Source organism: Rousettus aegyptiacus, unplaced genomic scaffold (assembly GCF_014176215.1).
Source record: "Rousettus aegyptiacus isolate mRouAeg1 unplaced genomic scaffold, mRouAeg1.p scaffold_m13_p_2, whole genome shotgun sequence".
Lineage (NCBI taxonomy): Eukaryota > Metazoa > Chordata > Mammalia > Chiroptera > Pteropodidae > Rousettus > Rousettus aegyptiacus.
Window position 1 is genome coordinate 91762908 of NW_023416295.1, and position 14047 is coordinate 91776954.

Consider the following 14047-nt stretch of genomic DNA (forward strand, 5'->3'; position numbering starts at 1 on the left):
TGAGAGAGATGCAAAAGTAATTCCAGAAAGGACTAAGTCTTTTCAACAAACAGTGGTAGAACAACTAGATGATATAAATAAACCTCAAACCTAACTCTCACATCTTATAAAAAATTAACTCACAATGGAAAAGACTTAAGTGTAAATCCTAGGGCTATAAAACTTACAGGAAATAACAGAAAAATCTTAGGAAACTTGGTCTAGGTAATGTATTAAACATGACAACAAAAGCACTATTCATAAAAAGAAAAACTAGTAAGAGACAGCATTAAAATTAAAAACTGTGAAAGGCACTGGTTAAAGGATGAAAAGAAATGCTGCAGATCACATATCAGACAAAGGACGATCTGAAACATACACAGAGCTCAAAACTCAACATTAAAAAAAAAAAAACAACACAATTGGAAAAAGAGTGACAGAGGCTTTGAACATCCCTCTTGCTAACAAATCAGTTGAGACAGAAACAGCAAACAGTAAGCACAGTCACCTGGGATCTAGATGAACAAGCTCTACAACCAGGAAGAGAAAGAAGAAATCACCCTGCAACAGCAGAAGGTAGGACAGGGCGAAGACGCAAGACTACCCTACCCAGGTAGCTGAGTGGGACAGAGGCTGCGGCAGCTGCAGACGCCTCTTAAAAAGTCGTGTGCACAAGTGGATTTTTGCAGTGACGGAACTGCTCGCTCTGAGCACCAGCTTCCGGTCAGCTACACACAGGGGCATAAGGACTTACTTACAGAGGGACAATGAGTTGTTGGAGTGAGGGTCTGAGGCGAGGCTCTCTGCTGGGCAAAAGTGTTGGCAGTATCCACTGTTCCTCTGTTGAGTCCTCCCTGCTCCCAGTGCACTGCCATAGCTGAGATGTCATCAAAATGGACAACCCAGGTCACTCTGCCCAGAGGATTCCCTGGAACTCTGCCTCCCTTGACTCCTGGCCCCACTCAAGCCACATCCAGGTGTGTCCTTGGTAAGTCAGGTGCTCCTTGCTAAGCAGCACCAAGACTCACACTGCGGGCAGCTGATTTCGTTTTCAGGCCTGGTTTCTTCAGGCACCTCTAAGCACAGCATCTGTGGATTGCTTGCTGAATCTTAACAGATGGCCCTGGAGCGGCACGGGCTGGGGCTAAACTTGACCTGCAGCTGAATGCCTCTAAGGACTGTGCCGCTGGACACCTACCACACAAATCCACACCAATAAGACTGGGAGACTTAGGAGCTTTGCTTAGTACAAAAAGCCAACAAAATAGGAAGACAAAGAAGCAGAAATCATATGAGAGAACAGAACAGAAATCTAGGAATAATGAAGTCAAGCAATCTAACAGATGTAGAGTTCAAAATATATAGAGATAGTGATAAAGATGCTCAATGAACTTAGGGAAAGTGTAGAGGAATTCAGTGAGAACTTCAACAATGACAACAACAAAAAACAAAAATTGAAATGGACATTACAAAATGGAACTAGTCAGAAATGAAGAAAACATTATCTGAGATGAAGAGTACATTAGAGGGAATCAACATAGTAGTTAAGAAGATCGAACCACCGATATAGAGGATGGAGAGGCCAAGGACACACAAACAGAATGGCAAGAAAAAAGAAGCCAAAACTATAATAACAATTTAAGGAGTCTATGGAACACTTTTTTTTAATTCCATTTTTTTTACTAGATATACGTGTGTGTGTGTGTGTGTGTGTGTGTGTGTGTGTGTGTATTTTTTTAGGCAAGGCAACCCTTGGTTGACCTCACGAATTGCAAGGACCTTGTCAGTTTACAACCCATTTTTTTTTTTTTTTATGCCTACAGCACCTGGTCTTCCTAAGTGGTCTCCCATCCAAGTACTATCCAGGCCCAACCCTGCTTAGCTCCCGAGATCAGACAGGGTCGGGTTTGTTCAGGGTGGCATGGCCGTAGGCAAGGGACACTATTAAATATGTGTTGCAGGGGTACCTTAAGGAAAACAAGACATTGAAGAGCTATTTGAAGAAATAATGATGGAACATTTCCCTCATCTGAGAGTCTCAAAGAAAAGGAAAACAAAGAGACCTACACCAAGACACATCATAATTAAAATGCCAAAGGTTAAATACAAAGAGAGAATCTTAATAGCAGCAAGAGAAAAAAAAAGTTAGAGCACCCATAAGACTGGTAGCTGATTTCTAAAAAGAAACTATGCAGGACAGAAGGGCTTGGTACAAAATATCTGACATGAAGAAAACCCAGGATCTACAACCAAGAATATTTTATTCCACAAAGTTATCGTTTAGGGTCAAAGGATACATAAAAAGCCTTCCAGACAAAAATAAGCTAAAGGAATGTATTAACACCAAGCCAGAATTATAGGAAATGTTGCAGGGACTTCTTTAAGAAAAAAAAACATGTACCAAAATAATAGGAATAAAGAATGGTAATAACTATATTCCTATCAACAAGTACCTCAGATGGGAAAGAATTTTAAGTGATCCAAACAAAAGAGAGTGGCTGAATGGATAAGAAAACAAGACCCCTACATATGCTGCCTATAAGAGACTCCCTTCAGATTAAAAGACACACAGACTCAAAGGAAGGGGCTAGAAAAAGATATTGCCTTGATGGACCTAGAGGGTATTGTACTGAATGAAATGGGTTGGACAGAGAAAAACAAATATCGTGCATGTGAAATCTAAACAACAAAATCAACAACAACAAAAGTGGAAGGAGAATATTTTGAGAGCTACTAGATGGGAGAGGGGTTGGGGGGATGGCAAAAAAAAAAAAGGCAAAGGGATTAAGAGGTACAATGAATAGTTGAAGAATAGACAAGGAGATGTAGAATATAGAATGGGGAGGATGGTTAATAATGTTGTAATAAATACATAAGGGGGAAGAAGGGTACTAGATTTAGTGTGGTGATCACCCTGCTAGTACAAATGAAACTTGTATATTATTATATGCCAACTGTACTTGGAAAACTCATTGAATTATACAATGTTAAATATGAGCAACTAATTGTTTTTTATGTTTAAATATAGCCAGAAAATAATAATAATAATACAGTTAGAGAATAAACATAACACATGAAATGAAATCTTACTGAACAGGATATACAATGGCAAATAGGCACATAAAAACATTTTCAACAGCTATTAGGGAAATGCAAATGAAGATCACAATGAAAAATTACTACATGAAATATTAGAATGAAATATTAGAAAAGCTAAAATAAAAAATAGTGACAACACACTATGCTAGTGAGGATGCAGAGAAACTGGGCCACATATAGTATTTGTGGGAAAGAAAAATAATTGTCACTCCATAAAGTAGTTTGTCATTCTTTTTTTTTAACTAATCATATACTTATCATACCACTGGACCCACCAATTACATTTTTGGGCATTCATTTCAGAGAAATGATACTTTATGTATGCACAAAAATCTGTACATGGGCATGTTCACAGTGGCTTTACTGATAACAGCCAAAATCTGAACAAACCAAAATGTCCCCCAATAAGTAAATGTCCCTCAATACATAATGTAGTACATCATTCCCTGGAATACTTCTCAGCAATAAAAAGGAACAGAATATTGATAATGCAACAATTTGGATGCCTTTTAAGGGCACTGTGCTAAGTGAAAAACCAAACTCAAAAGATCAAATGCTATAAAATCCCATTTATGTAACATTGTGGAAATGACAAAATTAAATAAATGGAAAACAAATCAATAGTTGACAGGAGTTAGGGAAGGGGAGGGAAGATGTGACTATACAAGGGTGTAGCAAGAGGAAGCTTTTATTAAGTTTTTTATCTTGATTGAAGTGGTTGTTAATACAAATCTACACATGATAAAATAGCACAGAACCAGACATAAATATTGTATCATTCAAATATCTAGTTTTGTTTTTATCTAACATTTAACAACTGGAGAACTGAATGAAAAGGACATGAGATCTCTCCATATTATCTTTGCAACTTCTGGTAATCTATAATTATTACCAAATTAAAAGTTAAAAAAAAAAAAAAAAAAGCAGGAGTGCCTCCCACAATAGAGACTTCAATATGCTGCAGCGAACACTTGGCACCAAGTTATTGGGTATTTGGCATGTGATTTTTTTTTTTTAAGTTTTGTTTTTTCAAAAAAAGCAAAACTTTTTTTTTATTATAAAGAGAATTCAAGGAATTCATTAAGTATACACTGTAAATCATCAAAATCAAATTACCAAAGCAACTACCATTGACATTATTCATTTTTAGGTCTATCTTAAAAACAAATTATAATGTGAAGATTATAAAACAGTGCTTTATTTTATGAAAGCAAAAGGTGATAATCTGTTTAAATAAGAAAAGGGTTTAGAGTGCATTTCTAATTTCTCTGATACTGCCTCAAACTGTTTTTTCTTTCAACTTATTATTTGTTAAATTTGATTTTGGATTAAGTTTATTGGGGTAACATTGGTTAATACAATTATATAATTTTCAGGTGTATGTTATCATTTGACATCTGTATATTCTATTGTTTACCACCCAAAGTCAAGTTTCCTTTGGCTACCATATATTTGATCCCCTTTACCCCCTTCATCCTCCCGTAAACTCTATATTTGACCCCCTTTACCTCATCTACCTACCCCCTCCTTCACCACCCCACTAGCAACCACTAGCCTATAGTCCATGTCCATGAGTCTCTATTTGTTTGTCCTGCTCATCTGTTGCTTTTAGGTTTATATCCCACGTATAAATAATATCATATGATTTTCAAATTTTTCTGTCTGGCTTAATTCACTTAGCATGATTATCTCGAGGTCACAAACGACAATATTTCATCTCTTCTTATGGCTGAGAAATATTCCATTGTATATATTTACCACAGCTTCTTTAGCCAGTCATCTACTGTAGGACACTTTGATTGGTTCCACGTCCTGGCCCCTGTGAATAATGCTGCTATGAACATCGAGGTGCAAATATCTTTTTGGATATGGGGTTTCAAGTCTTTGGGGTAAATAGTAGAGGGATTGTTAGATCATATGGTAGATCAATTGTTAGTTTTTTGAGGAAAATCTATACTGTTTTCCATAGAGGCTGTACCAATTTGCAGTCCCACCAGCAGTGTATAATGGTTCCTTATTCTCCACATCCTCTCCAACATTTGTTATTACTTGTCCTATTGATTATAGCTATTCTAACAGGTGTGACACAGCATCTCATTATGGTTTTGATGTGCATTTCCCTAATAGCTAGTGATGTTGAGCATCTTTTCATATATTTGTCGGCCATTTGTATGTCTGCTAGGGAGAAGTATCTGTTCAGGTCTTCGGCCTATTTTTTAATTGAATCATTTGTTTGTTGTTGTTGTTGTTGTTGTTGTTGTTACTGAGTTGTATGAGTTCTCTGTATATTTTGGATATTAGGCCCTTATTGGAGGCGTTGCTTGTAAATATATTTTCCCATTCAGATGGTTGCCTCTTTTCTTTGTTGATGATTACTTTTGCTGAGCAGATATTTTTAGATTGATGTAATCCCATTCATTTATTTTTGCTTTTACCTCCCTTGTATTTGAGATCAAATTCATAAAATCCTCTTTAAGTCCAAGGTCCTTGAGTTTCGCTCCCGTTTTCTTCTATGCATTTTATTGTTGCAGGTCTCATATTTAGGTCCTTAATCAAATTTTAGTTAATTTTGGTGTGTGGTGACAGACAACAATCTAGTTTCATTCTTTTGCAGGTGGCTTTCCAATTTTCCTAGCACCATGTTTGAAGGGGCTTTCCTTTCTCCACTGTATGTTTTTGGCTTCTTGGTCGAAAATTATCTGCCCATATAAATATGGGTTTACATCTGGACTCTCGATTCTGTTCCACTTGTTCATGTGTGCGTTTCGCTGTCAATATACCATGCTGTTTTATTACTGTCGCTTTGTAGTACAATTTGAAGTCAGAATGATGCCTCCAGCCTCGTTCTGTGTCCTCAGGATGACTTTGGCAATTTGGGGTCTTTTGTGCTTCCATACAAATATTTTTTGTTCTATTTCTTTAAAAAATGCCAATGGGATTTTGATGGGGATTGCATTAAATCTGTATAATGCTTTAGGTAATATGGTCACTTTAACTATGTTGATTCTTCCAATCCAAGAACATGGAATATCTTTTGACTACTTTCTATCTTCTTTCATTATCTTTTAATATGGTCTTATATAGGTCCTTCACTTGTTTCATTAAATTTATTCCTAATTTATTCTTTTTGCTGCAATTACAATTATTTTGTCTACTTCTTTTTCTGATGCTTCATCATTAGGGTATAGGAAATTTGTGAATATTTAAACATTGATTTTGTATCCAGAGACTTTACTGTATTTACTTATTGTTTCTACTAGTGTCCTTGTGGAGTCTTTAGGGTTTTCTACATAGAGAATCATGTTACCACAAACAGTGACACGTTGCTTCTTCATTTCCTATTTGGATGCCTTTTATATCTTCCTCTTGTCTCTTACACTCGCTAAGACCTCCCATGTTATACTGAGTAACAGTGGTGATACTGAAAAGCCTTGCCTAGTTCCTAATCTTCAAGGGAAGGTTTTTAGTTTTTCACCATTAAGTATAATGTTGACTGAGGGTCTGTCGTTAATGGCCTTTATCATGTTAAGGTACTTTCCTTCTATACCGATTTTGTTAAGTGTTTTATCATAAATGAATGCTGTATCTTGTCGAAGGCTTTTTCTACATCTATTGATATGATCATATGATTCTTATTTTTAAATTTGTTTGTGTAGTATATCACATTAATTGATTTGTGTATGTTGAACCATCCCTGTGCCCCTGGGATAAAGCCCACTTGATCATAGTGCATAATCTTGTCAACATGTTGCTGTATTCGGTTCACTAGTATCTTATTTAGGATTTTTGCATCTGTGTTCATGAAAGATATTGGTCTGTAGTTTTCTTTTTTTCATGTTATCTTTATGAAGTTTTGGTATCAGAGTAATATTGGCCTCATAAAATGTGTTGGGAAGTATTGCCACCTCTTCGATTTTTTGGAAGAGTTTGAGGAGAATGTTTGGAAGAATTCACTAGTGAAGCCATCTGGTCCCGGACTTTTACTTTTACTTTTTGGTATGTTTTTGATGATTGTTTCAATTTCCATATTGCTGATTGGTCTAATTAGATTTTCAAGTTCTTGATTCAGTCTAGGAAAGTTGTATTTTTCTAAGTAATGATCCATTTCTTCTAGGTTATTAAATTGGGTATATTTTTTCATAGTATTCTCGTATGATCCTTTGTGTCTGTGGTGTCAGTCGTAATTTTCCTCCCTACATCCCTGACTTTTGTGTCTTTTCTCTTTGTTCTTTAGTGAGCTAGCCAGGGGGTTGTCAATTTTATTAACCTTCTCAAAGAATTAGCTTTTTGTTGCATTTATTTTTTCCATAGTTTTTATGCTTTCAATTTCATTTATTTCTGCTCTAATTTTGATTATTTTTTTTTTCCTTCTGCTGACTTTAGGCCTCATTGGGTCTTCCTTTTCCAGATTTTTAAGATGAAGCATCACATTGTTTATTTGGTCTAGTTCTTCTTTTCGGAAGTAGGCCTGTAATGATATGAACTTTCCTCTTTGACTGTTTTTGCTGTGTCCCAAAAGTTTTGATATGTTGTACTATCATTATCATTCATTTCTATGTGTCCCTTGATCTCTTTTTATTTATTCTCTGACCCAGTTATTCTTCAGTAGAATGGTGTTTAAGCTCCATTTATTTGTGGTTCTTCCTGATTTCTTTCTGTAGTAGATCTCTAGTTTCAAAGCATTATGATCAGAGAATATGGTTGGTATGATTTCAACCCTCTTATATTTGTTGAGGCTCTGTGTTAAATCTTGGGAATGTTCCACATGCACTAAAGAATGCATAAGCAGCTGTTCTGGGACGAAAGGCTCTGTAATTGTCAATTATGTCCGGTTGGTCTACTGTGTCATTTAAGGATGTTATTTCCTTATTTTTAGTTTGGATGATCTGTACATATCCAACAGTGTGATATTTAGGTCCCCTACTATAATAGTGTTTTGGTCTGTTTCTCCCTTTAGTTCTATTAGTAATTGCTTTACATATTTCATGGCTCCGGGATTGAAAACATAGATATTAAAAAGTATTATGTCTTCTTGGTGCAAGATTCACTTTCTCTTTATGAAGTGTCCCTCGGTATCTTTCTTTTTTATTTAGAAGTCTATGACGTCTGATATTCGTACTACTACTCCCGCTTTTCTCGGAATGCCATTTGCTTGATGTATCATTTTCCACCCTTTCACTTTGAGTCTATATTTGTCTTTAGAGCTGAGATGTGTCTCCTGGAGGCAGTATATAGTTGGTTTTTCTTTTCTGATCCATTCTGCAACTCTCTGCCTTTTATTGACAAGTTCAGTCATTTAGGGTGATTATTGAAATATGAGGTCTTCTTATAGCCATTTTATGTTTTGCTGTCTGGTAGCTCGGTGTTTCCATTGCTTCCTTCTCCTTGTGTTTCTGATTTATTTTTTTATTTTATTTATACATGAGCTCTGAATCTTCTGTGTGTGGTTACCATTATGAATATGTAAAAGATAGTTATATATATACCACCGTCCATTTTCTTCTATACATATCTCTATTCCCCTTTACAAATCTGAATCTTTGAATACCCATTTTCAGCCATTGTTATCTCAATTTGTTCCTATGTATGATGAACATTCATTACTATCTTATCATAACAATGCTCTTCTCATTAAGCTTATAATGCCTTATTCTTAGTAAGAGTTTCACTCCTCTGCTTCTATTTACCCTATAGTCACTTTATTCCTAATTATGTATTACTTTTTCTTTTTCTTTTTTGTCATTTTGTTTCAGGTGAACTGAGCTCTTTCACTACTTCCTGTAGTGCAGGCCTCGTAGTGGAGAATTCCCTCAATTTTTATATGTCTGGAAAAGTCTTAATTTCTCCTTCACATCTAAAGGAAAGCTTAGCTAGATACATTAGTCTAAGCTAGTAGTTCCTTTCACTTAGTAGTTTAAATATTTGATTTTATTCCTTTCTAGCTTGTAAGGTTTGCACTGATAAGTCCAAGGATAACCTAATGAGTTTTCCTTTATAAGTTACCACTTTTTTTTCTCCCTGTATTGAGAATCGTCTTTGTCGTTGATTTTTGATAATTTTAATACAAGTGTCTTGATGAAGGCATTTCTGGGCTCAGATAATTGGGTGTTTTGTTGAGTTCTTGAATTCTAAGCTCCAGTTCATTCCTTAGATTTGGGAAATTCTCTTCAATTATTTCACTGAAAATGCTTTCTAATCCCTGTTCCTTTTCCTTGCCTTTGATAATGCCCATTATTTTGTTTCCTCTCCTGATGGTATTAGCTGGTTCTTGAATTTCTTTCATTATTTTTCATTCTTTGATTTCTCTATTCTTCCTTCTGATTTTTTTCTAGATTTCTGTCTTCAATATCACTGATCCTTTCCTCCATTTAGTCAACTCTATTTCCAAGTTTGGTATTTCATTTTTCAACTCTTGCAATGTGTTCTTCATCTCCAGAAGTTCTATTTGGTTCTCTTTGAGCATGTCGATCTCTTTGTTCTGCTCTAGTTTTTTTTTTTTTTTTCCATTTCCTGAAATTGTTGATATGTTTTGGATCTTAGTTTTTTCAGAAGTACTATCCTGAATTCTCTGTCATTTAAGTTGCATATTTGTATGTCTGTAAGCTTATTTTCTGAGGACTTTTTTCTTTCTTTCTGAGATGTCTTGTCACCTTGGTTGTTTACGGTGTTTAATGAACTATTTCACCGCCTAGGGATTAATGAAAGAATATTCTATTTTTCCAGAAAGATTTATTATATAACGGTCTCTCTTTAGCTTATTGCAAAGAAGGTGCTTTTCTTTTGTTTTCCAGTAGGTGGTGTCTAAGCCTTTTGAATCCCTGCTTTACATAAAGTCTTAACGAAGCTTTTTACACTTTCTTGTAGATATTTAATTATGCTTGCTACCTTCAGATTCAGTCCCTGTCAGTGTCAGCGACAGTTTCGGCAGTGCTTGCTCCGGTTCCCCTGGGTCTCCGCGGTGATTGGTCTCAGATAATATGGGGAAACGGGACCTCTGGGTTTGGATTGGGAATGGGGGCTGCGGCTCAGCCTCAGTTTTACAACTGCAGTCGGCAAAAATCAGCTGTTGTTCCTCTGCAGTCCTGTCCCACTTCTCTGCTTTCTGCCCTGAAGACTGGGCCCTGCAGCCACAACTATCCCAGGCAGGAATGTTCAGGGAACTTGCCTCAGGAACTAGCCACTCCTTTTCCCCTCCCTCTCCTCCTGCAGGGAGCTCCAGCGGCTGCGAGAGGCAGCTTCTTTATTACTCCTAGTCCACTGCCCAACACCTTGAGTTCCTATGCACAGATCCCACATTCTGACGTGCTGGTGTGCAGTTTGGGTGTCTTTTGTTGAGTTTTAGAAGTTCAGCTGATTGTTGTTTCAAGGGGAGAGATCTGGGGACGTCTCTTACTCTGCCATGTTTCCAAAGATGTCTCTCAATCTTTATTATTTTTTAAAAGGACAGTAGAACAGACTCCAACTTCCCCTCACTTGCATTCTATAATGTGAAGATTTGTTCCTACCTCAGGATTTGGTGCCACATAGGCTGTATAAGGAGGTGGCGAAGAAGCCACAGCCATGTCATCATACGTGACTTTTGAGCCAACATAAGCCTATTAAGAGGAGAGAAAGTATAAAAGAGAGTCACCACAGAGCAACTATAGGCTTTTATGATACACACACACACACACACACACACACACACGCACACACACACACACACACACACAATGGCCAAAAGTTTAATCTTTGAACAGCAAATATAACAGCTATCTGAGAAGCAGTGAATATCAGAAGGAATATCCCTCCCCACCTCACCAACCTGCACTCTGGTGTCCTTTAATTCAGGAGGAAGTGGTCATCCTCAATCACCAGGACATAGCAGGAGTAGAGTTCTCAGGCCCAAAAAGGCCACAGAGCCTCCACTATTAGCCAGGCTTTTTAAAAGATGTTACACCACTCTCAACCCTTCTGTTCACAAATAAAAATCCTACGATCTGAAATGTAGCAAAGATACATTCTACGTACAATATGTTTTTTGCATTTAAAAAAAAATCCTTCTTTAAATTACTTACCAATGGGAAAAAAGAAAATTATATGCATTATTTTTTTAAACCCCATAAAAAGAATCATCTTGGGATCTTGCCTCTAACCATATGGATCATTAGTACTAATTTCATCCAAGAAAAGGATGCTCATGAAAGAAAAGGTAACCATAGAGTAAACTTGAGGGAGAAACGTCTTGGGCTAACAAGAGTAGGAAACAATGACATTTGTATAGTTGTCTTTTTTATTTTCTCTTCCCACCTGTACAAATTATTTTATTATAAGTTCCATTGACCTTTTCTTTTCTTCCTAAAGAGAAAAAAAGCTAAAATCTTATCTGAAGAACAATAATGTTCATGGCAGAGAAGTTGCCTTGATTCCCTGACAGACACAAAGATGACATTATTAGTCTTTACAAATGGGGTTTACTATTTCAACAACCTCTTAAGGTCAGAAGCAGAACTAGAGACAAGTACAAGCCCCAGATATGTTTGTTTCACAAGGCTGAGGTGGGATGCATAAAAAGGACCCTGTGTTCCTTTCTGGGCCTTCTCTGTGAACCACGGCAGAATTCAAAGTGTTACAAATCTTTGTGCAATACACACATTTTTAGGAAAAACAAATAAACAAACAAACAATGTAATCAGTGTGCCTCTGTTAGGAGGGCTCCTCATGCCAAAATATTTGGCAAAATCTAGTCTGCTCACTGTCAGGGAAAGGCACCCATCCCAGTTCTGCTGGCTCATCAATGGCTGAATGGTCAAGATGCCCATCTCCCCCATTTCCCTTTCCTAATCTTCTATTCTCCTATTTGTTATAACAAGACTATATGAAAACATGACTGGTGGTTGCCGTTATCAACTTACTGTGTTAGTCCTGGAATCCTGGAGTGCAAATTTCCAGGCCCTGGAGAAAAGAGAAAGGGGTACTTTATTTGTGGCGATTCAACATATATCTTACTAATTCTCAAAACTGTGCTGGCATCAGAATTTCTGAGAAAGGTTATTTTTTAAAATAGCTGTTCAGTCCTTGACCCAAGACCCACACAATCAACTCATTTGAGACATGCACTAGAAATATATAACATGTGAAAACTATATCTATAGTCTATATTATATATAATATGTATAGCATAATCTATACTACTCAGCTTGCTTCTTAATAAATGTAAACCGTACCATACTTAATTATACAGCAACTTGCTTTATTAGTTCATGTCATACATACAGATCTACTTCATTTTTTAATGGCTACATAATTTTCCATGATATGAGATACAGATTAGGCAATTTTTTGCAATTAAAATTAATGCTGGTGGATATTAGTAGAAAAAAAAAAAAAGACACACTAACCAATGAAATAGAATTGGGAGCCCAGAAATAAGCCCACATATATACGGGCAAATAATTTTCGACAAAGGAGCCAAAAACATACATTGGAGGAAAAGAAAGTCTCTTCAATAAATGGTACTGGGAAAATTGGAAAGCCACATGCAAAAGAATGATACAAAACTGCTTTCTGTCAGCATATACCAAAATTAACTCAAAGTAGACCAAAGTTTTATATATACTAAGACCTGAAACAATAAACTGCATAGAAGAAAACATAGGTTCGAAACTCATGGACCTTGGATTTAGAGAAGATTTTATGAATTTGACCTCAAAGGCAAGGGAAGTAAAAACGAACGTAAATGAATGAGACTATACCAAACTAAAAAGCTTCTGCAGAGCAAAAGAAACCATCAACAAAACAATAAGGCAACCTAAATGGGAGATATTTGTAAACAATGCCTCCAATAAGGGGCTAATATCCAAAATATACAAAGAACTCATACAACTCAACAACAACAAAAAAAAACAAAAATCCAATTAAAAACTGGGCAGAGGGCCTGAGCAGACACGTCTCCCAAGAAGACATACAAATGGCCAACAGACATATGGAAAGATGCTCAACTTCACTAGCTATTAGGGAAATATAAATCCAAATAACAATGAGATACCACCTCACACCTCTAAGAATGGCTATTATCAACAAGACGAGTAATAACAAGTGGTTATTAACAAGCGGTAGAGAGGTTGTCAGGGAAAATGAACTCTCATACACTGTTTGTTGGTGGAAATATAAATTGGCAGAGCCACTATGGAAACTAGTATGGAGGTTCCTTAAGAAATTAAGAATAAAATTACTATGTGTTCCAGCAGTCCCTCTTCTGGGTATCTATCCCCCAAATTTGAAAACATTTATTCATAAAGATATATGCACTCAAACGTTCACTGCAGCACTATTCATGGCAGCCAAGACATGGAAACAACCAAAATGTCCCTTGATAGATTATTGGATGAACAAGATATGGTGCATATATACAATGGAATATTACTCAACCATAAGGTGAAATACTGACATTTGCGACATTGACAGCTCCTAAGATTATCAAGCTAAGCAAAAAAAAGTCAAACAGAAAAAGCTGAGAACCATATGATTTTACTCGTGTGAAATATAAAACTGAAAGCAAAAATGAACAAGACAAAAACTCACAGACACAGACAAGTTTCGTGGTTACACGTGCGGGAAAGGAGAAAGAGAGAAAGGCAGATAAGGGTAAAGGGGGTCAAATATATGGTGAGGGAAGATTTGATTTTGGTTGGTAAACACACAATACAATATACAGATGATGTATTACTGAGCTGTACACTTGAAACCTACATAATTGTATTAACCAATGTCACCCCAATACATTTAATTTAAAACATAATACTGTTTTTTTCTTTTTTTTGTTTTTTTTTTTTGCTTAAGAAACTGACATACAACATACCTAATTTTAAGGTGTACAATGTGATCATGATACACATACATTATGAAATGATTACTCCATCCCCTCACATAATTTTTTTCTGGGGATAACATTTAAGATATATGCTCTTAACTTTCAAATATATAATAC

The 14047-nt window shown here is 36.2% G+C and overlaps 1 protein-coding gene and 1 non-coding gene across 10 annotated transcripts in view; both read right to left on the reverse strand.

Annotated features, from left to right (window-relative positions):
• The window catches only part of PLEKHB2 (pleckstrin homology domain containing B2), a 99502-nt gene that overhangs the window by 62237 nt on the left and 23218 nt on the right, over window positions 1-14047 (reverse strand). For 8 of the 9 annotated variants that reach the window (XR_004955570.1, XR_004955571.1, XM_036236069.1 and 5 more), the window contains exons 5-6: window positions 11973-12012; window positions 10584-10673 (exon numbers count right to left, since the gene is read on the reverse strand). Coding sequence is in view for 7 of the 9 variants with exons in the window: in XM_036236069.1 (XP_036091962.1) it covers window positions 10584-10673; window positions 11973-12012 (130 nt within the window). In the remaining 2 variants the exon portion in view is untranslated. The remainder of the gene's footprint in view (window positions 1-10583; window positions 10674-11972; window positions 12013-14047) is intronic. The other variant, XM_036236068.1, reaches the window with a different exon arrangement.
• LOC118614643 lies at window positions 1794-1912 on the reverse strand. Its single transcript, XR_004956131.1, has one exon. It is a non-coding gene; the product is annotated as a 5S ribosomal RNA (ribosomal RNA).